Source organism: Cololabis saira, chromosome 3 (genome assembly GCF_033807715.1).
Source record: "Cololabis saira isolate AMF1-May2022 chromosome 3, fColSai1.1, whole genome shotgun sequence".
NCBI lineage: Eukaryota > Metazoa > Chordata > Actinopteri > Beloniformes > Belonidae > Cololabis > Cololabis saira.
This window is the reverse complement of record NC_084589.1, coordinates 40114421-40138409: the sequence shown is the minus strand read 5'-3', so window position 1 is coordinate 40138409 and position 23989 is coordinate 40114421. Positions and strand designations below refer to the sequence as shown.

At 40.3% G+C, this 23989-nt stretch overlaps 1 protein-coding gene across 3 annotated transcripts in view; it reads right to left on the bottom strand.

The window, feature by feature from the left end:
• Window positions 1-1546: 1546 nt before the first annotated feature.
• Window positions 1547-23989, bottom strand: part of LOC133439580 (glucocorticoid-induced transcript 1 protein) — a 41812-nt gene continuing 19369 nt past the window's right edge. The window contains exons 4-10 of one of the 3 annotated variants that reach the window (XM_061717495.1): window positions 14822-14911; window positions 13041-13166; window positions 11027-11164; window positions 7816-8005; window positions 4804-4921; window positions 3670-3996; window positions 1547-2695 (exon numbers count right to left, since the gene is read on the bottom strand). In XM_061717495.1, coding sequence (XP_061573479.1) covers window positions 3678-3996; window positions 4804-4921; window positions 7816-8005; window positions 11027-11164; window positions 13041-13166; window positions 14822-14911 — 981 coding nt within the window. In that variant the 3' untranslated portion in view covers window positions 1547-2695; window positions 3670-3677. Of the gene's footprint in view, window positions 3997-4803; window positions 4922-7815; window positions 8006-11026; window positions 11165-13040; window positions 13167-14821; window positions 14912-23989 lie in introns of all 3 variants that reach the window. The other 2 variants (XM_061717494.1, XM_061717496.1) reach the window with 2 other exon arrangements.

Sequence of the window (23989 nt, the reverse complement as noted above, 5' to 3'; positions counted from 1 at the left end):
ATTCATGCTAATATTCACTTTTTGTAACGACCCAATGTATCTGCCAAAAATAGCCACTTAAGCCTCCATCTATCGATCGATATCAGCGTTTAGGTTAATGTGGTCCAGACCCCCCCTCTCCCCAGCTGCCTTCTCCAGCTCTATACTAAGGTCTCTCCACCTTATCCTGCGGCTGCGCCGGGTTTCTGCCCGGTTGGACGTGCCCGAAACACTTCTCTGGGGAGGCGTAGCCAGATGCTCGAACCACCTCGGCTGTTCTTAATACGAAGGAGCAGCGACTCCACCCCCGTCTGAGGAAACTCATTTCAGCGGCTTGAATCCACGATTGCATCCTTTCAGTCTCTACTCACTCTGACATCAAAAATCTCACAAATGCTCTTTAGTATACAGCGGGGACGTGTTAAAAAACTGTATCCAAGAGCAGTGAAGCAGCAACGTTTGCTGAAATCAAATTTGTGTAACTGCCAAAACCTTTGGCCGCAGATTTGATTTGCCTGTCATCCAACTATTTAAGACTAAAAGCAGTTACACTTTATTATTTATGTCACTTTTTTCCCTGCCCATTAAAATGTTTCCTAGAAGACGTGTGGGCTGATGTTTTCTTCTTTTTACCATCTCTTTTTGAACATTCCAGAAATGCGTTTGTCGTCAAGTTAACACAGGTCATTTATTACTGCATGTTGCATGTTTGTTTATTTGACCTAACTGCCTGAAATGTTCATATATGTATTTATTTGACAGTTTTTGGGCCTTTCAAAGAAACATTCCAGGTTTAAAGCAACCATAGGTCAATTATTAGATGGTAAGGACTGTGAACGTTGGTTTATGACCAAAACAACGTGAATTAAAGCAGTTTTGAGTGAGAATGGAAAATGTAATTGCAGCAAAACAGCTTTTGCAACCACTGAGACTGATTTGCACGACAACAGCGGTCGACTCGTATGGACTTATAAACGGTGCTTTTAGTACACATAGGAAGTTAAAATGACCCCACTTTGACGGTAGGGGGCCGACCCACACAAACACTTAAATAGGACATTTCTGATTCCTGTCCGAGGCTTAAAATAGCAATTTCTCGTAACTGAGGTTGCAAACTCTCAAACACTATTTTCACTCAAAACTACTTCAATTCACATAGTTGTTGGTCAGCAATCCTTCCTATCCAATCACAGACCTAGGGTTGTTCTAACTTCAGAAAGATGCTTTAAGGGAGACGTATGCAGTTTAAAACGTTTTTTAAAGCCATTATTGTTGAGATATTTGAAAATGATTACAATTTAATGTTATATGGACTTTGATGAAAATGCCTTAATCAAATCTCTGATCAGAATTATTAGAAACCATGTTAAGTGCAAATTTATTTTCTAGTATCTGAACGATGACTAATTTTTGATGGTTTTAGTTTTAGTTATAACCAAATACATGAACTGCCTTACCTTTACTTCTATTAGTACATACATCCCATAGTAGTAAATACTGACCGTCAATGTGTCTGTGTATGCCCTTAAAAAAAGAAATAAAATAAATACATATCAATCCAAAAAGAGGCGTTTCTGTTTTGTTTATTGAAAAAAAAAAAGAACACACAAAATCTACATGAAAACATGTAATACACAGGAAAAATGTCATTGCCAACCTTTTCTTGACAGCACTGAACAATGCTTGTAAATAAAATCAGAATTAGTATGCTTTAAACCTCTCGGGAGCTGAAAGCGGAGGAGTAAAACTGGACTTGTGTGGAACGTGCTGCGTATGTTGTTCTCATTTGTGTTTTTGTGCGCGATTAGCTGAACACAGTTGCTGAACGAAGCATTTGGTAGGTAAATCTTGTATACTTGGTGTTAATCTATCATGTTTTTGTGTCTTTTTTAGGTAAATGTTGATAGTTGGGCAGGTGACACGGGGTTACATCCTAGCCTGGCCAGTCAAAACTGATTACTTGACCAAATTTCTCTTTTGTGAAATACACCGGTACAGAACGTACCGGACCAATCGTGACGGGCGAGGTTTGAGCTTTATGCGGATCGCTGAGACAGGAACATCCAAGACCCGATAAAGTCACATAAATGATAAGAGTATGACTGGTCAGGCTAGTTAAATCTGTACATAGAGCCCAACTTGGTTACACATTTTTGTGTAGCTTTAAAACTCAATTGCACATTACTTTTATTATTTTAACCAACAAACTGGTCTAAAAAGAAAAAAAAATAGTGATTATCTTCTCCACGTAAGTGCTTCGGCCAGGCTTTAAGGAATGGCCTGTGTTTAAAACACTATGAACCAGTGTTCATATGCTGCTTGTTGTTTAAATCTGTTTAAAAATAAAAATTAAATACACACAAACATTTTACTTCTGGCACAAAAAGGAAAAGAAAAAAAATCCCCATCCGTCCCAAATACATGACAGCTTTTTATTCATTTTTTAAAATTTTTTATTATTATTATTATTATTTATAATTTGCTTTGGTTCGCATCCAAGAAAAAGGGTGAAATAAATTGAGTTAACTTGTTGAATTTTGTGAAGGAGTAGCTTATGTAGTCAGCTCCGTGTTGACTTGAGCGCTCACGGTTGACCGGTGCAACAGTGATCTCTGGAATGTGTCATAGCACCTGAAACCTGAACAGCTAAACCCTGGAGTCGTCTGTCACAGTCGGTGGCATCAATCACTCGATTCAGTCGGAAATAAAACCCACTCTGTTCAAAAGGAAACAACAAAAACAAAAACATTTCTGTCACAGACTGGAACGCGTCTGCGAGCAGGAAAGTCTGGGGGGAAAGGCATCGTCGTCCAAGCGAGTACATTCCAAAGAACCTGAGATACAGTTGCGATTAGTGTGGGGGCAAGAAAACGAGGAAATAAATGTGTGCTTTCTGATTGGTCGCTGAATAAACAGCTGACATTTGCACTTTGTGTTTAGCTTAACGAGCTATATTGGTAATGGAACTATGGGTGTCGTCTTGTTAACCCGCTGGGTCGAGCCTGAACTCAAACGACTGCTGGTTTCTCATTGACAATGTGCTACAAATACATTCAAACAAATATGTTTAAAAAAAAATAAAATAAAGGCCTGCACCCCTCTGAGCCAAAGTGGGACAAACTACTCTGGCTTTAAGATATCCCAGAATCTGAAAACACAACATGCATTTGAGCTTGCTGAACACTGAACAGCTGGGTGGATAACATCAATACAACATGTTCTTTTCTGATGTAGCATAGTCGTCTCTTTTAAGTCCAACCTTGATAAAAGCTGCCCACAGTAAGTAGCACAACAATGTGAGCAGTCTCTTCTATCTGTTGCAAGGAAACAAAACAAAATAAAGCTATTTCTGCTATGGGTGGTGTCATGGTACACAGGAAAGGGTTAGTTATGGGTGGAGAGAGACTGCGCCCAAGGTCAGCAGCAATGCCCAAACCATCAAGTATTTTCAGAAAACATCAGAGTTCGCTGACAGAGGGACAAACATGAGGATCTGCAGAAAGACTCATGCAGCAGGTTGCTGGTACCATTATCCTCCTTGGAGCTTGTCATTTCTAAGACCTTGGGCACTCCCTGCTGGCTAACGTTAGGATTATCAGAGTGCAAGATTTTTTTTTTTCTTTATATTTTAAACCCATACCACCTGACGAGAAGCAACGTTTTAACTGCAGGTGGTTTGGTCCTGAATACCTGAGGAACTAGCTGGTAAGGAGTAATTGTGCTGAGCCATCTCTCCCCGGGTCCGTGTCGGGGTTCAGGCTGTCGGTGCTGCCGTCAGACTTCCCGCCGCCGCCGCTTGAGTCGGCTAGCGGAGCCGCGGGCAGAGTCGGGCCGGCCTGAGGTCCCGGGCCGCTGTTGCTATGGAGACCAGGGCTGACGGAGGTGCAGGGGGATATGGGGGAGAATAAAGAGGAGCAGAGGAGTTTAACGGGGCAGAAGGCCGAGCCTCTGGGAATAAAGTTCACCTTGTTTTTGTCGGGGCATGAGAAGAGGGGGAAGCCTTTTGATTTGCCAGACCTGAAGACGACAAAAGTCACCATTAAGATGTGCGCTTTCCATTTACTATTCATCTGACTAACCAGAAAACATGAACAATATACCATATTTTCTGGACTATAAGCTGCACCTGCATATAAGCCGCATCCGATCTATTTAAAAAAAATAATTAAAAAAGGATATACAAGCCGCACCTGCATACAAGCCGCATCTGCTCTATTTAAAAAAAAAAAGATATGCAAGCCGCAGATATTTATGTTGTTAGATTAGATATTTACTACATGTACAGAACGATTTCGAACTGTAAATGATGTACATGTTTGTACCTAAATAGATCCTTTCCTAACAGTCTTTTAACACGGCAGCAACTTTGCTGATTAAAACGGGACAGAACCAAGAGAAAATAACTGGTATTTATTTATCTATTTATCTGTTTGAAATCTGCTTCTACCTACTTCTATCTGCTAAAGAAGAAGTAGCGTATTCTTCTTTGCATTTATTTTGTCTTAGTTTTGATTCTAATTCCAGTTAGAGCGCCCCGAGCGGTGGAAGAAAAATCCACAGAATAGCTGCACCTTTGTATAAGCCGCACGGTTCAAAACCTATGAAAAAAGTAGCGGCTTATAGTCCAGAAAATACGGTAAAAGTGCCATATTTCAGGCTGGGTTATACCCTCAATCCCTAGCAATAGCCACTTAAAAATATTTCAGGATGAGATATTTAAGACAGCAAGAGACCAAATGCACAGACAGAAGACAATTTATTCTCTTGTAGGTACGCACTTGAAAACTGAGCACAGGTAAAACAATCAAAACAAGAAGTACTTACACCAGCTCCTCAAAGACTTTAACCCTCTCGCATCCCTCTGGCGGTTCCCGTTTGAACATATAGCTGTTGTTGGGTTTGGGAGAAGTGGCGAACTTGGGGAGAGGAGAACTGCACATGTCTGGAACCACAGAAAATACAGCCACAGATTTTCAGTCTAAACATTTGGATATAGCTGTGAAAAAATAAAAGTACATTTTGAACATTCAGTGACTTCTGTGGACAAAAAAATAAACAAACTTTTGTATCATCTGAAAAAAAGACTCATAAAACAGAACTGACTTTTGCAAGCGTGACACCTCTTCCAAACGAGCGCTCCAGATAATGGGGGCAGATGAAATTAAAAATCAATCAAGCCATTTATAGTCTCATGCAGCACACCAGACAGACCCTGAGCTTTTAGCCCATAATGAACATTTCCACCTAAACACGTCACGATTCCAACACCAAGCTGTTACATCGTTTATTAGGACGTAAAAGGATATGTTAGGATATGTTATTTATTACATCGCCACAGATGAGACACGACTGTTTAGCTGCTAATACAAATAAAAGGCTGCTACTAAGACTCCAGGCTGCAACAGTTTAAGGATTGCACTCGCTTAACTGTCAGCCAAACAACAAGGACAACTTCACTTTCTGCAGCCCAACTCTGAAATCAGCCTTTCCTTTGGTGTAACAACCACCATAAATCATATTCTGTTGCACAACTCATTCATAGCCTCTGCGAGGAATCAGAAGGTCATTTTGTGTCTCTCAGTCTGCTTCGGTTACTGGTAGAGACATATAAAAGCTGACCTGCCGATTACCATGTCAACCAGGAATGCACTCTTTGCTCTGCTCTGGCTGGATAAAGCCTGCAGGGACGCGGATGTATGAACGGACCGTCTCATTGGTCAGAACATTTCAGAGAGTTGATGGTAATCCAACACCCACTTCCGGATACATTCCCTTCCTTAAAAACAACCCACAGCTCAGTGAGAGCTCCACCTGGTGGTGAACAGCACTCATACTGAACAATTCAACTGATGCCAACAGACCAACATACATGTACAGGACTGTCTCAGAAAATTAGAAAATATTGTGATAAAGTTCTTTATTTTCTGTAAAGCAAAAATACATTCTGGATTCATTACAAATCAACTGAAATAATGCAAGCCTTTTATTATTTTAATATTGCTGACGGTGGCTTACAGCTTAAGAAAACTCAAATATCCTATCTCAAAAAATGTGAATATTCTTGGAATCTTAATCTTAAACTGTAAACCATAATCAGCAATATTAAAATAATAAAAGGCTTGCAATATTTCAGTTGATCTGTAATGAATCCAGAATGTATGACATTTTTGTTTTTCTAATTGCATTACAGAAAATAAAGAACTTTATCACAATATTCTAATTTTCTGAGACAGTCCTGTATATATGCACATATCAAATAAAAGCAGTCATATTTTGGTAGCACTTTTGTGAGATATTAAGCCCCTGGAATTGGCTTTGGATTACTTTGGATTTTCCTCTATATTTTACCTTAAAAACTGTTTATAACTCCTTGTTTGGTATCATTTTTACAGCAGACTCTCACATGTCTGAATTTACAATTATTTTTTCATTTTGATAAATGATATTTACACATTGGATCTAAAAATCATACAAAAACATAAAATTCACGTGTGTGAAACTTGTTTAACAAACCATTTTAATAGCTTAGACACCAAAATTAAATGAATTTACAAAACTTGTGAATAATGTAGCAAGCAACAAAGTTACAAATATATTTTACATTGAAATGCAGGCAATATCTCACATGTTTTTTGGATTTCCAAAAGAAGAAGAAAAAAGAAAAAAGATTAGGTCTCAAAATAAGATGCCATTCCACAAACATTTCCTGTCTACAAAAGCGAGAGGTTTGCATCACATCCTGACACCTCGAGGGTGCGTCTTTCCTGCTGTTGTCCACCTGGACACAGCATCTCAAATCTCGCTATTATTCTCTCTTTTATTCCCACAACGTTCCTCTCTTCCTCAGCAACCAAGGCTGTGTCGCCATACAAATGTTTGATATTTTTATGTAGTGTATTTTTCCACCAAAAGGAGAAAAGGTGTCATGTTGTTTGTTTTTGGTGCTTGCAGAGTGGTTTTCCATAGATGGCCCATTTTTATTTAAGTTGGAAATCCAAAAAGGAAACTGGAGCTTAGGTTTATTGTATGTGGGAATGTGTTTTAATCAGACCCTTCTGGACTGTGGATTTAAATATTTTAAGAAACTTAGCTCAGAGCAGAAATCTCTTCAAACTCGGAGCTCTGCTTCCCAGGAAATACATCTCAGTTACCCAGTATGTCCACATGTAATTTTTCTGTCATTTCTGTGGGTATAACAACAGCTTGTGGAGTCATTCTGAGACATTAGGAGCCTCAGAAAACCCACAGGTGAAAGAATGGGCCGGTACAATGACTGAAACTGCATCCTGCAGATGAAGTGATAACGGGGCGGGGTGGGGCCTTGGGATTGTCTTCACAGCTTTAGTCATCATCTACAATGAATAAACTGAAACTCATTTTAGGACGTCAGCAAGTGCTTTGTAAAACTGAAGCGCACACAGCAGACTGTGGACGTGGTGCCGGCTGTAGTTAGGGTTGCATTCCACTGCAAGACTGAACAAATGATCGTGCAGCACAATCAGTCTTTTCTTTCCGTTCCTTGCCCAAACCTGGCAACTACAATCCCAATGCTCAACCAGTTTGGCGTTTCGTTGCTAGAGAGCAATAAATCTACTGGAACTGGGCTAGAAAGTCAGGTAAGGTTGCTTCTGCCAGGTTTAATTCCTTTCCAAAAACTTGACATTCAAATCATAGCACTTGAGCCAGTTTACCTGATGGCACACAACTTCCACCTGTCATAAATATTTACCGTGTACATATTTAAACACGACCTCCGCGGTGGTCTCTCCACAGCCTAAATGGAAGCAGCTCTGGTATGATTTGCTGAGCAGCATCCGTTCAACTGTGAAAGCATACCTTTATCGATCTCCTCGGCAGAACAGGGGCTTCCATCGGGAGAGTGGATGTGGTCAGAGCTGCAGGGCCGGGGCGACGGGCTGGATTCACCACTTGAAGGGGCCTGAGTGTCCGTGTCACGTGTATCCCCACTGTGGCTGTAGCGATGCGGAGGGAAGGGAGGTCGGCGGCCATCCATCACCTCCGTGGCCTGTGTGGTCAGAAAGCAGAGGTGTTGAGGATCCATGAGTTAACACAGTGTCTCCCAACCTGGGGTCCGGGTCCCCCCCTGGGGATTTTTTGTATTTTTTATACACTGGTGAAAAACACAGGAAATGATTTCATTCCTTATTATTATTATATCATTACTCAACATTTAATCTACTCCGACAGGTTGTTAAAGGAAAAATGTTAAAAAATGTTGTTCTCATATTAAAAGAGACATTTTTCAGAAATCATTTTATGTCCTTTTATGTCCTTTTGTGCGTATTTTATACATTGGTGACATTGGAGAAAAACAAAGTCATATATATACAGAGTAAACCAAAGAGAAATGTATCAAAAAAACATAATTAATGTTCATTTCTTCCAATTAAAGACTATTTTGGTGCTAGTACGTACGGGTCGGGGGGCCTGGCTGGTCTTAGACACAAATAGGGGGCGAAACAAGGAAAAACGGTTGGGAACCACTGCCTTAACACACCTTAACCCTGAAGAGGGAAAGAGGTGGCACTTTCTGTAAAGAAACACTCATAAGTCCTAGCAGAGGACAGAGTTCACATGTCATGTGATGGAGGGATCCTGGGTGACAATCCTGAAGCTACTGTACCTGCCTGATCTTGCATTGACTTCATTCCTGATTAAGAGCATCAGCTAAAATGTCCTAAATCTCTGAATTGCTGCAACTAAAAGGCATCTGGTGTGTCTGTTAAAGGGCAAATGGAGAAGCAAACCGCAGATGGCAGTCCTTGAGAACACATGAATAGTGTGATGTGAACCGCGTTCTGCTCGAGCAAAGCTGATACAAACAGAGCTGATTCTATTTTTTTTCCACCGAAAGTGAAAAAAAATACGGTTTGTATTTGTTTGTGTGATTGTGCAACTGAGGTTGGAGCCTCACGGCTCCGTCTGTGTTTACAGCCTCACATCAGGCAGGATTTATGTGCCTCTGCTGCTCTGAGCAATTGAATTGTACACAGGTGAGATTACATGCAGGATAAGAATTTACTCGCCTCTGTGTAATTAATTTCAATAATAACCTGAGAAGTTCTTTCTTATCATGGTTATACATGTTCAAAAGTCACCCTCCTGCTGATGGAAAAAAACCGGTCCCTTTCTGAAACCAGCGCTCAGTGAAACTGTTGCTAAATGTTAAGGTTATGCAACGATCACTTGGGTGAAGTTCAGCTAGTTATGTGTAAAATGTCTACAATTACGATATTCACGGAAGGATGATGACTACTTCCACCAGCAGCACAGAGTCACAACAGCTCCATAAAATGGTACGCTTGTTGTGTACGTAGCCCAGTCACAGTTTACTGCTCTGCTGTGACTCAGAACGCCATCTGAGGTCTGCTCGCGTCTGTTGATGAGACATCACCTCTGGCAACAGCACACAGGGCTGAAGCACGAAGCGTGCGAGCTGCGCTTGATTCAGTGGGATCCCGTCAACGAGCCAGCTGTTTGAAGAAATCAGGCTAATGTTTCATTAACTCATGCAGTGCATAATTGTTTAAAAAAAAAAAAGCACTAGTATGTTAATGCTCTAAATATCTGTTTATTATTTTTGTTAAGTGGCTATCTGTGCTTAAAGTTATTATTAAAGTGGATGTGTGTACTTATCTGGATATGTGCCTTATTTCTAAGTTTATTTGTTTATTTAATAAGGATCCCCATTAGTCTTCACCATGGGAAGACTATTCTTCCTGGGGTTCACACATAGACATACAAAAGATTACAATAATCACAACTCAAAAAGGGTGAAAAACATTCACTACAATTCCTAGAATAATAAATTCAAACACAAATGAAAGATTAAGTAACCAACCAAAACCATTCACATCTTAACAATATTTGCTACTATCACCAGATCTGTATCCACTTTTGTACAAAATAGTTTGCAACAACTTTTTAATTTATCATATACTTATACTACTATAGTATATATACACTCATAACCTACAGTAATTTAGAATATATTTACTATTAAATGTATAATATACTTATATATAAGTTATACGTATAAGTATATTATATATATATATATATATATATATATATATATACGTATAAGTTGCATAAACAAGAAGCCAGGTTTACGTAATATACAGATATTTTTCAAAAACATAATAAGGCTGCATGCTAGTCGATCCTCCACCATCATCCAAGACTTAGTGTAGATCATTTATCTATTAATACGATTATCTAATGTCACTAAAACATTACAGTCCAGCTATTCCGAGGCAAATCCATTTTAGGAATTATTCAGTTGAAAAGTATTAAATGACCATTTTTGTAGGAGCACTACACATACTGAAGAGGAATGGTACCCCCGGATGAACCAATGCAGGGAGTGGATTTGAATTTTCCTTCTGAACTGGAGTTAAGATTTTAATTTGACTCCATTACGCTACAATAATAAAACAGACGAATAATAAAAGTGACACATTAACCATGTAAACTAACCTCCCAAAGAGGCCTGCCTCTTTAATGGTGAGTAGTAGCAATGGTTATGTTAACTAGGGCTATTACAGTCAGGGAAATTGCACAGAAGTGATCTTGGGTGGCATGACTGCCACGGCCCATAAAAATTAGGATTCAGAAGGGCGAACCGGGACACCGGGTCACGGAGGGGGCCAAGCTATTCTGCAAAGCCGTGCATTCGGATATCAAGTCATTTAAGCCCTCAAAGAACATTGCAACATTGTATTCACGCAAGAGTTTCAAAGTGGTTTGAGGATATAGGCAACGTATCCTCACACAATCCTGCAATTTTAACCCCATTTTGTTAACAGTAGAGGATTAGCACATAGATACTGCTCTAAACTGTCAACTAAAACACTGCCATCTAACGTCTGTCTGCTACTACATTAGTAAAATGTTTAATCTTACTGGTGAATGGTTAAAGGACTTTATTGAAGATGGAAATAACCGGCAGGGTCATTCACACATGTAATAAAATGCTGATACAAACACAGCTAGGACGACTACAGCTGTTGAAGCACATTTGTACCTGCATCACTTGTTCCCAGTCTTCTCTGATAAAAACATTTTCCAACTCGTGGTTGATGCCCTCCATACTGCTCGGCACTCGGCAGGCGAGGGACTTTGTCAGGGGGACTGCCGTCAAAGTTGATTGAGTTCCCTTGTACTAGATAAAGAGAGAGAAACAAAGTATAAAATACACTAATAAGGAAGAGTCAGTGTCAGAATTGGGAGGAAAAAGGAGAATTCACCAACGACTTAGCATGACCGCTGCTTTGTTCACACCTTTGTTTGAAGGTCGCTGGTCAATTCTCAATGACAAACTGAAAATAAGATTGGTCTTTCACCATCTTACAGTGAGTACTACCGTCAAAGATTAATTTAGTCCAGGGGAAATCTCAGAGTACAGGACAAAGCTGGAAGCCAGAGCTGAATGCTTGTGACCTTTGATCCCTCAGGCAGCGCCGCGTGAGAAACAATCGTACTACCATGATCAATACAGCCACACTTGGGTGTACTTTGGAAAACCTTTGCTGCTCAGTAGTTTGTAGTTGCATTCAGGTTGAAATAAACAGAAGAAACTTGTGCTCCAAAAACCAAAAACTCAAACTGTTGCACAAAGTAATTTACCAACTTTGTGTAGAATGCTAAAAGGATACCAAGAGTAAATGCTCAATTCACATAGAAAGACTATCATTGTATTTTATGTATAAAAATATAGTTTTCTATTTTTTTAAATGTGTTGGGCTCTGTATGTGTCCCTGGCATCAAATTCTACGTCGACATAAAAGTCAGAAAAACACAAATGCTGCTTCTTGCAGACACCAAGAATCCTCCCTTGTATGGTTTTGGTCATATAAAAATTGCATTAATAATACATTTAGAAGTTGTTTTTTTATTTGAATTAACACATTTAAATTTTGAATAACAAAAATGAATTAAAACAAATATTTTTGTTTTATTTTTACCCCTTGATGCCTGATATATGAAATACACAAAGAATTATAATTCTTTTAATTTAAAATCAATTTTGTCTTTAACAGTTTTCTTATAAATATTTTTTTGTATCTTTATGAATACATTTTGGTAATTTTTCTATATTTTCAATTTATGGTTTTAGGTTTATTTTCAAACTGTTTAAAGCAAAATAAAAAGGAGAATAAAAACAATATTGTGATTTTTGGGGTGGCTTGAATTAAATATGATACATCAGGCCTTAAGACATTATAATTTCCAACATTATCTGGAAATGAGGTTTGTAATATGTCTCAAATACACAGATTAACCCTGAAGTCAAACATAACTCACCACGTCTGGGACAAAAGCTCTTTATCTATTATTGCACATTAATGAACACATTTCATTATATATTCTGTGTAGACGTTTTCAGCTAAAATACTTTCAGCTAATATACTTAAATTACGGTAGACAAGATTTCATACCGAATAAAAATGTGACGACTGCACTACCGCAGGGAGGAATACGGCCAGGCATATAAGAGTCTGTTAATTTTCCTAAACTGGTTCATGAGCATCTGTTAATAAATGAACTGGAAACAAGGACAGAAAAGGACATGTCCAGGCACATTCCCCTCCTTCCGTCTCTCGCTGCCCTGCAGACCACATAAAAGCCTTCAGAAGATTAACTCGGCATGCTCAGCTTTTGACGACAGTCACACGAGTCTAAATAGGTATGCAGGCCCTTTCGCTGGAAATCTGCACCTAAAAGAGTTTGACTCATGTCAACCCAGAGCTATATCAGTCTAAATCTAGTGCTGTTAATTGAGTAATGTAAACAGGAACAATGCTTCATTCTCCTTTGTATTGTTTTTCTTTAAAACATCGCCGGCAGCTGTGTTATAGTTTGGTTACCGTCCGTTTCATGTGTGCGGTTTGTGCTCCGCTGCTAAGCTACCTTATCACATCACCGCAGCCCGAGTAGATTCTTACACCACCCGAGTCAACCTGGTTAATGTTTTCACCATAACAGAGCGTGGCGGGGACTCGGGTGGAGACGTGTGCCGGGTGACGGGGCGGCCTCACCTGTGGCTGACACGCAGCACCGTGCTGCGCCAGCTGCGGCAGCTGCAGAGAGCTCAGCTCCCTGTCTTTACTCTGCCGGGTGACCTGTTTGCTGCGCTGCAGCTGCAGTCTCAGTTTAGCAATCTGCTGGAGGAAAAAAAAACAAAACGTAAATTCAGCAAAAAATGTAGTGGAAAAATATGTCAAGATGTGAACTGTAACTTTTCCCTGATGTGACAGAAGTCCCCAAGGTGGAAAGTATTTCCTAACAAGTAATTACAGGCTTGTCTACACACTTTCAGATACAATCATTCTCCATTTGGCTGATTAATTGATTTAATTGTCATTTTTACCGCAACTGTGAGTATATACGGCCGCTCTCTTTTGATTCCTAGATGGACTTCTCATACAATGACACTATTGGTCTTTAAATTTGACTAGTTTTTGTCACCCGTAAAAGCAGACTTGACTTGATGAGGGCTGCAAGCCAGGATCGTGCATGCAACTGTGAATGTGATGATGAAATAAGTAAGGTCAATGAGTGTTTCTGGCCCAGTATCAGCCTAAAAACAGGATACTCTTTGTAAGACTAACAGACACAGTTGTACTGTGCAGACAAAGGTGTGGTCTTCGCTGCTGATCTTGTATTCCTGGCAACACAGTCAACAAAGAGACTTGCTCCTTTCATACATGTCCTCCCACACATGAAATCGCAGAGGTTCGAGAGCCAGTTCTCTGCATTCACTTAGCGGCAGCAGTCGATAATGACAAGTCCAGGCAATCCCAATGTAATCTCAGTGGATGGGAAAATAAAGAGGTTTTCCTGGCTGTGCTATGTTATTGATTGTGCAGGCCAAGACCCAGGAACTGTATAAAGATGAACGCAGACGTTTGTCAGCAGGCCTAGCTGCAGTCTAGAGTTTATTTTAAAGCTCAAATGTGACTTATGCAATCATTATAATGTCACTCTGATGAGCTCACAGCAGATTTTTTTTGTGAATAAAACATAGAACATAACAATTTCTAGCTTTTCTAGTTCACTTTATGCATCAAACATGATCAGAACATACACCGATCAGGTGACGTGTCAACAAAATAAAGTTGACACTTTGAAGTTACTGCAAGCTTGAATTACACTGAAATATCGAATTAAGCTCTATAAGGGGCACATAAGGGACAAAACTTACTTTCCTGGTCAGTGTTGGCAAAAACCAAACACACATCTGTGTGCCATCTGTATTTTGGAGCTATATTTGGACTGGAAACAGAACGATATGGATTTCTATTGTGGCGTAGGATCTTTTAAGTAGCATGAGTTACCCTGCATCAAATTACTCAGTGAAACTGAAAGGGGAACACCATGGCTTTTCAACCTTAAGAGGAACTCTTGCCTTGTCTTTACAAAAACAACAAAAAGCCCACAAACAACAGGCCATAATGAAAAGAACACAATGCAGGGGTGTAGGGAATCCAGGAGAGAAAGAGGTTAAATTTAGACTACGGTCTGGAGAGCTGGAGTCCTTATAACTCCTTGCGGTCGGCTGGTTGGCCACCGAGCCCAGCAGATAGACAGGAGTGGAAACCAGCTTTAAGGAGAGTAATATTTAGACTGACCTCAGAGCCTGACGAATAAAACATGCTTTAAGTAGATGGAATGAACCTCAAGAATGACATGTGCATTTTTTAACTGGCTGCATGAATACATTGAGCCAGCTTTGCTTTGAGAGTTTTTTATGAAACAACTCCACCTCTTTTTTTCAGCTGTGACTTGGCAGCAGTCAAGTTAAAACGACAGAAACTACCTCTTTGAGATGGTCTGCGCTGCCCCAGGAGGCCGACCGCTGGTGTGGACTTCCCAGCTCCGCTCCTTCATCCGTCCAGAGACCTGGAGTCTAAAACACAGACAGACACATGCTGACACACAGCCACATTTTACAATAATCCAACATTTCCCCGAAGAACACAACTAGTCACATTACTGGTGTGTTGCAAACGTGTTACACATCGACTTAGGCCACCAAATTACTCACATCATGTTCCACAAGTCAGCAAACCAAAGTGTTTTGTGTGCTGATACATTGCACAGAAGCATGAAGACAACATAAACGTTTTATTTTTTATTTTAATTGAATCAAAATATCAGTTTCATTGGAAGGAATATTTAATTACTTTTCAAAAGCATCATCTAGCTCGGGTGCTTTTCCCATCCCCCCCGACACCAAAAACCAGCCAAAGTAAATTTGGACTCCGTCCTGGCTCTATCTTGCTACAACTGCAGATCACTTTGTGCTACTATGACCCGCTTAGACCTGGTATTAAAATGCCTACCAGGATATCCAATCACAAGCGGCTAACATCAACACAGTCCATTCGAAGTCTAAACACAAAAACATCCTGGGATGAATCTGCTGAAGTGATGACAAGGGCTGGGTATCACTGCTGATTTTCTGAATCGGTTCGAGATTGGATTTATTTAATTTTAGTTTAAAACAAAAAAACAGTTCTGCAAAGTTATGTATCTGATCCAACATGAGGGTATGAATCCAAGGTTTGTAAATTTAACAACACATAAATACTAGTCATAAAAATGTTGTGACTGATCACACCGAAATAGCTAAAACCCTTGAATTTCTATTTCAAATTCAACAATAACATAGTTTAGTAAACCTGCTCTGAAAAATCCAACTGACAAATGAAGTAAGAATAACCACCAAAGATTGGTTGAAATGCTGAAAGTATTTTACCTCTATGATGCAAAGTTCACATCACAGTCCCGAGACCTCCAGATGTGTCTCTCCTGCCGTTTTGCCCCTGAAGGCAACATCTCAAAACTAAAATTCACCGTCTCTTTAACTCCAACGACTTTCCTCAGCAACCAAATGTTGTGCGTTGCCGAATAATATTTTGAATGGATAATGTGGTGCATTTTCCACCGATAGGAAAGGGGATGTGTTTTGTTTTTCTTTCTTTTTTGTTTTTGCTTGCGAGTGCTTTCCAGAGAATAGATGAAAAGAAGAAACTAACAGAGGCAGATGAGACTAAGAGACTCAAGAAAAGTAATGATGGAAGACAAAACAACAGACTGACCAACCATAGAGACCAAATAGTAAATGTTGGCATCATAAAAGCGAATTAACCTCCATGCCTACAGCAGGGTTTCCGCTAGAAAAAATTGGCACCGGACAATGTGACCGGCAGGGTTTCAATTTACCGGACAAATGTTTGAAATTCCGGTCACATAGGCTATATGAATTTATTGAGGTTAAAAATAAATCATATGCAGTAGTAAGATATCAATGCAAGTCATGTAATAGTATTTTTATTGAAAAACAGGGTATTTAAAATAAAATAAGTCCCGTCAATTGACTCGCGAGTGTAACTTCAAAAAATAAATAAATATTGCAGAAGCTTGCGCGTAACCTACGGCGCAAGGTATGCAGCGACGCGTATACTACGCCGTAGGCTCTGCGTCTGTGCGACGCGGAACCATAAATCAACGCGCACGTGGATGTCGGCGCCGCAGCTCCGCTTCCTCCCGGCTCCCGGCACCGAGGCTCGGCGTGTCCCTCCGCCGGGGCTCGGCGTGTCCCTCCGCCGGGGCTCGGCGTGTCCCTCCGCCGGGGCTCGGCGTGTCCCTCCGCGGTACTCCCGGGGAATCTAGTCCCGCAGCACCAGTGAGTATTTTCACCGGACATTTTGACCGGAGAGATTATAAAATACCGGACTTCGGCATATTTTACCGGACAAAGTCCGGCAATTACCGGACAACGGAAACCCTGGCCTACAGGGGGCCTGCTGACCTGCTTTAACTGTGTGCAGATGAAAACATGTACAGTAACAGAGAGCTCAGCTACTGACCAGAATACCCAAAGGCAGTATTTCCAATATCTGTTAGGGAAAAATAAGCCATGGAGGAGCAACAAACATCTCAACCCAAACACTTGAGAGAGAATCATCCTACCGAATATGTACAATGACTTGACTGTAACAAAAGATAACCAGTTAAAACAAAAGCTAGCCAGAGCAAACACCCTGCAGCCTCTGCTATCTCTCACTGGCATGAGCAATGGAAAAAAAAAAGTACAGTCATTTACTTAGTCAAGTATAAATCATGGAATTCCTTTGCCTATCTGGCCATCCTAATTATTTTCCCCTTTGATACGGAGAACTGGTCTGGTTCCTCTGGAGTCCAGCTCCATTTCTAGGGAGCAAGCAGTACCAAGGAGCACAGAAGAACCCATAGCCATAGGACAGGCATACAATCAATCAGTAAAACAAAACATGTGACATGCAGAGTAACAACCTGATTAGTATCAAAAAAGAACATCCAAAATAGCATGCAGTGGTTTAGGAGCACAAAAACACCGGAGCAGCCTTTATGGTTGTCCATTACCAGAATTCTCCATCTTGTTTCATGCCATTTACCCACAACCTGCGGAAATCCACTTTCATTGGAGCAATCAATGATGCCAACATTTGGGCAGCCGATGTCAGCTTGAGGTCCATCTGCTTTGTTTTTATTACCAGATGCATCCAAAAGTACCAGACGCAGCATTTTACTTTAAGTTTAAGGTTTGGTGAAAACATTTCTGAAGGTTCACTGATGTATTTTTATATTTAGAGATGAACATAAAACAAAAAAGACAGAGAAAGGGATCAAATACCTAAAGTTTAGTGCAAAAAGAGGGTTATACCGTAAATCTTTTTATGATGCATTTCAAACAAATATCTATATCTAGTAACCCGGGACACTTTATGTTTTGGGATTTCAAAGTAAGAGGCTACAGCTTTGGTTCTTTAAACGTTACTGAAGCTGAATGCTGCAAAAATGATCCATGTAATTTGCTATAATTCCTGCGTGTCGGTTGTTAGGAAAAGAAATCAGCAGGTCAACGAGTAGAAAACATTCATATGTTAACTGTGTTTGTGTGTCAAGGTGGCCCAGTGTTTACATTTTATATACTTTCATCCATTTTTCCTATTATCTGAATATTTTTGTTAGTATATCAAACATGCTAATTATACATGTAAATAAAGATATTCACGTACATACAAACACACCTACATGCCCGCAGACATAACACGGGCTTAAAATAAACAAAAGCTTGTTCAGGAGAGGTAGGAATCTGGAGGTTTACAAAAGATCTCTCCTTAAAACTCAAATGTGCTTTCTGAAGACAGTTAATGGTTAACGTGGCGGTAAATTACAACATCACTCAGGATGTGAGCAACAACTAACCCCCCCACAAAAAAAAAAATTAAATGTTTAGATAAGTAGCTGAGAAAGATGTGGGAGAAAGCAGTAATGAGTGCCGTGTGTTCAAAAGTAAAGCTGCAAATCTGGAATCAATGAAAATGTGGATAACAGTCATGGGATCTCATCCCGGAGGAAAAAGCTATATTCAACAGGAAGAACAATAACTCACTCCATTAGTGACCTGAGTTAGGTCAAATACATCTGTAGCGAGGCACTAAATTCTCAAATTTTTCCACTAACTATGGAAACATACGTTACAAAATCCAGCCATCATCTAAACAGACAAACGCACTTGCCAAGATGACATCCTCGTCAGCTCCAGGTGACATTTACCAGGTTTTACATGCAAAGCTGCCCCCTCTCGCTTTTATTCTTTTCACCCTGAGCAGGGAAAATCCAAAAATGAGCCAAACGTCCACACATTAACATAAGTACACGACTATCATTTGCAGACCATGCGTTCTACAATAGCAGGCTTATTCAAGTTCAATAAGTCGACAGATAAGTACACAGAGAAATGTTGTGCTTTAAGGAAGCCAGCGAAAGGAAAACAACTGATAAACAAAACATTCGCTCTCAAACAGCATAGAGGCAGTTCTGTCTCACTCAACATGTCTTGTAGTAGTATACTGCAGAGAAAAAGGAAACGGTTAAGTTATGTAAATTAATGCAAAACCAGAAACAGGCGGAGGATGTTTCATAGGGTTGTTTGAAACCACCTACTTCCCCCTGATTACGCCCTTCCACTCTCGTCCTGAAACACTGACGCTTTATGACGAGCAAAGCAGTGCAAAACATCTTAAATGCCAGTGTCATCCCTCTGCCTTATGTTTGACCCCACACATACAGAATAACCGCTTTTTTTCAACTCAACCCACAAACCCTGCCCTATGATATGAAACATCACACTGTGAATAATGAGGAACACCCGTGAAGCTGTCTGAGCTGCCTTGCTGGCACTGGTTTCCCGAGAAAAGGACACATATTAAATGGTTGCTTGTGCTCATATAAAAAGGGACCACTGTGCTTGGCCATGCTGGATTGCAGATGTAACTAGCCTTTAGCATTAACATTTTGTCCATGGCCAATGGAATTACTTGTGCAGTTTGATCTCTGGGCCAAACATGGAGGGACTTGGGTGCTGCAGACTTGCAGAATGCAGATTGCTAGAAAAGGGCAAGAAGGCTTCATGGACTCTTGGATTTAGCAGCCGAGGAAAAGTTGCGTTCTCACGCATGTCCTGTGACGTCAAACAGACATCTCTCTTGCTGCTTGCATCCCAGTAAAGACATTATAGTATTTAGGGGCTAAAACAATTCCTCGAATAATTCGAGTAATTCGATTACAAAAACTGATCAAGGAATTTTCTCTGCCTCAAGGAATCGTTTAAATTTGCCAGCTCAAAGCTGGCAAATCTACGTTTAATGCGGCACAACGAGCTGACGCCACGCACATAAAAGAGGAAGAAAGAGGCGGCGGATATGTTTGGTTTTAACTAAAAGAAAAGGCAGAAAATGTCCAAAGTGTGGGAGCATTTCAAGCTGGACACCAAGGCGAACACTGTTGCGTGTCTTCACTGTAGGACAGCGATTGCATATCACAACAGTACGTCCACCGAAGGCACCCTGTTTACTCTGAGAGCGGAGGACCGTCACCTGACATGGCAGCACGGTGGCTTAGTGGTTAGCACTGTTGCGTCACAGCAAGAAGGTTCCCGGTTCGACTCCCAGGCCCAGCAGGACCTTTCTGTGTGGAGTTTGCATGTTCTCCCCGTGCTTGCGTGGGTTTCCTCCGGGTACTCCGGTTTCCTCCCACAGTCCAAAAACATGCATGCTAGGTTAATTGATCATTCTAAATTGCCCGTAGGTGTGAGTGTGTCTGGTTGTTTGTGGGGACTGCGGGTGGAAACTAGCATTACTGCTAAAACCCGGTGTATTTACACTGCTTAATGTAGTGTTAAATAATATGCATTGTTCCGTCTAAATAAACTTTGAACTTAAGTTAGCGTAGCGCTAATTAATGAGATTAACGTTACGGTACCTTGCTAACATAACGTTAGCCCTGTGGAGGGCTAGGTTTCTATAAATTATGACTACTGTCGATGCATGACTAACGCATTTAATCTGTAAAAACACAGAGCTGGAGAGTGATGAGGGTGAAAAATAAAAACGTAATAAAGCTAACTGGGTAGTTTTCAATTTTAGCTCTGTAGTCATTGATGGATAAAACATCAAGTAGCGCTGGTGCTCCAATACAGCAGGTCTCAGAATTTTATTTTGAACACTGCCAAAACTCAAAATCTTATCAAGACTTTAACTTAAAACTTAACTAGAACTTAAAATTTGCTTGACACAAATGAAAGTTCAATTGAAACACGTGGGAAAAACACCTAACCTTTTAAGTGATGTGTGTTATTAGGTGTATGGCATTTTTAGGTTAGAAATAAGAAAATTTCTTGGTAAGATCCTTAGTTTTTTGAGTGAAGGCAGTGAATTTGGTCAACTGGTGTAAGTTCAGGGTTTTTAAATGCACAGTCATGAACCTATTGTATTATATAATTTAGTCTTAGTAATGTCAATTAACATCTAACATTTTATGTATATTTATAATTGCTCTTTAACTAAACAAAAATATGTTTTACCCGATTAATCGATGGAATTTTCAGTAGAATACTCGACTACTAAAATATTCGATAGCTGCAGCCCCAATAGCATTATAGGACATCCATCTAGTCTAGAGCTTTTAATAAGTTGAGATGAAAAGCCAAATATTTCCTCAAATAGCAAAAAGGGTTAAAAAAAAATTAGAGGAAGAGGAAGCTTTTAATTCAAAGAGGTTGAATATGTTACTGGACTAGTGTATGTTACAGGACAAGGTACCACTTGTTTTAGGGCATCGTGCAAGTGTTATATTCTACTTGTTTTTCAGGAAATAGTAAACAGTTATAGTAGATGTGCCTATGCTGAAACTCGTGACATCAAGTTCAACAGAAATGCAATGCCAGATAAAGTGAGGATGTAAAATATTATGCAATACGCTACCACGGATATACATAGTACAGCAGTTAAAAATACTGCTTGCTATCTTTAATTTACTGACTGTGTATCCTCTCCCCAAAACTGTCCGTTCACATTAACACCCACCTTTGTTTACCAAAGAGGCCCTTTTATCTACTTTGTTGAACCTCCAGCCCCGGTTGTGTGCTTTGTAGACTGGCATGTGTGCCAGGTGTTGTGCCTGATAATGTAGTGCTGCAGAGATAAAAAATTTTAAAAAAACTCCCCGACCTTAGCCTGCAGCTTGCTTCCTATTGTGATTCCCACCCAAAAGGGGTTACATGCAGGCAACATCCTCAAGAATCCAGCTCTGTTCCAAAGCAGGAAGTAATGACTGGGCTTCAACAAAATTGCGGTGGAATTCGTGCTGCTTTGTTTAGATTGTAGAGACATGCGTGCAGAGTACTGCTGCTATCATTTGGCAGGTTTTAGAGCTGACGAGAGCATGCAGTCTGATTTGGACAGTTGACTTTGTGTATCTGTTATCTTATGCATGTCTGAAACTCACTCTGCATTCCAGAAAAAAAGGATGAATATCTCTGGGCTGGTATTTTCGTGCTTTAATCTACAAGACACGTATCCGTTTGCATTGTGTAAAGTTACAGGTCCCTAGCACACCTGACACACCTAAAACCTGGACCCAGACCTATTCTGTGTTCATATTTCAAACATGAGCTGACATGGCTTAGCTCATCTCACAGCAGCTTGAAAACATACCAGATTGTTATTTTTGTTTTCTGATCACCTTTTCCAGATTACCAGCATAAACTTGATTAGTCGTTTCCGCTCATGTAGGCAAAGAACGGCCAGAAAGTCTGTGCGTCGTGTTCAAGAGTAACTTCTTGCGGAGGACGTGAGGAAACACAAACTGTCTGATCAGTCGGCCTTTGTTCGTGCTTGTTCTTCGGGGCTGGCTTGCCGTGTCAGGGCCCTAATCTTCATACAGATATTCTCTATGCTCCGTAACCGCAGGGCCTACGGCCTGCAGACCTATCCTGGAACAGAAATTAGCATATGTATGGACCCTCTGCTTCTCAGCTTCTACACAAAAGGCAGGCAGCCACGAGGGCCAGGTGGTAAGCAGTAGGATTTCTCTGCGCCTCGCCTGGGGGACAGGTGCAAACAACTTCACCTCCATGCAGGGCTGTATTACAGCTCAAAGGAGAGGCTGTGTTGAATTTGTGCAATGCACAACAAAAGAGCCTAGGGTCCTTTTGTCGGCTACTTTCTGCTGTTCTCTTGTGAAAAGAACTGAGCCCAAGCAAACCTCGTTAGAGAAGGTGGTCTCCGACTATCTTTAGGGGAGCTGGAGCATTTAATCGCTCAAGGATTGTGAAGTGTACCCTTTCTCCCGCACGATTACAACACAGCCAAATGTTTTTTCCATCCCAAATTTCCACTCCTTTGATGGACAAATATCTCAAAAAAGATATTTTTTTCCCCTCATTTGCGCAACATTTACTATGACTTTAACCTACAGACATATGGAAATATTGCAGAAAACTATATCACCAGAAAAGGCTAAATTAACGTTCATAAGATATAAATCACAGGCCCAGCTGTTTTTGTGCATTAACATTTTCCAAGACCTGATAATTATCCAACTGATTTTCCATACTTTCCAGAGCTACACAGGAACCTTGTAATTAGACGTGTTTACTTTGCACCCAGCCACTTCATGAAATCCTGCAAAGCCCTCTTGCACTTCCTCGGCCCACAAACAAAGAAACGCAAGGCAAATAAGGGGTTAAAAGAATGAAGCCCATGTAAATGAGACTTGGCGGTCTTCATTCAGTCACATGAAAGGCTTCTTTTAGCAATGAGAGCGGCCCTCATCAAGATCATACATATTCAATAATCTTTCATAACGCAACCCCAGTCCAAACCCTCGCCATCCAGAAATTAAGCTCTTTGAGCAAAACTACGCAGCAGGATTAGTGGATGATCATGTGTGGGCTGCTCTCCAGTGAAGCTCAATGTTGAATCCATATGTAGATGGTAATTGTCACAGTTTATACATTTTCAAATTGATCTGGAACATCATTCAAAGATTTCATTTTTTCCTATTCTTTACAACTTATATAATGTATAAAGTTTTTTAATATGTAACAACAATGACTATCAAATCAAAAACTCAGTTAAAGCACTTATTCTGGGCAGCCTAAGTTTTAAAATATACCAGTGCCAGTACCATACCGTAGGCCGTTCAGCTTTGCAGGGTTATGTGACATCACAGACTCATGAGAAGATTTATCCAGCCTTGCCACCTTTTACTCCACCCGAGTCACTCCACCCAAGTATCATGCAACATTTGCTGTTACTTGGAAATGGGTTGCACAAACCTGTAATAAATATTTCGAATGATGCAAGAAAAAAAAGGGGGTGGAGTTAAATCAAGTGAATGACTGTACACCCTTAAAACCTGCTGCCATGAGCAGAGCTGTGTGTGTTGTTTTGGTAAAAGGTATGACCAGATGTTTTTATTCCTAAAACCTGACTCCTAAGAGCTATAATCACCTCAAGTGTAAAACAACTGATCATAAGTAACTTTTACATTTTCTCCACGGCACTGTAGTTAATGTAGCATAGTGTTAATGTGTTTCTGTTTAGATTTTAAACTAAACATTTAGATCTCAGGGCTGGACCTGAATACTTAT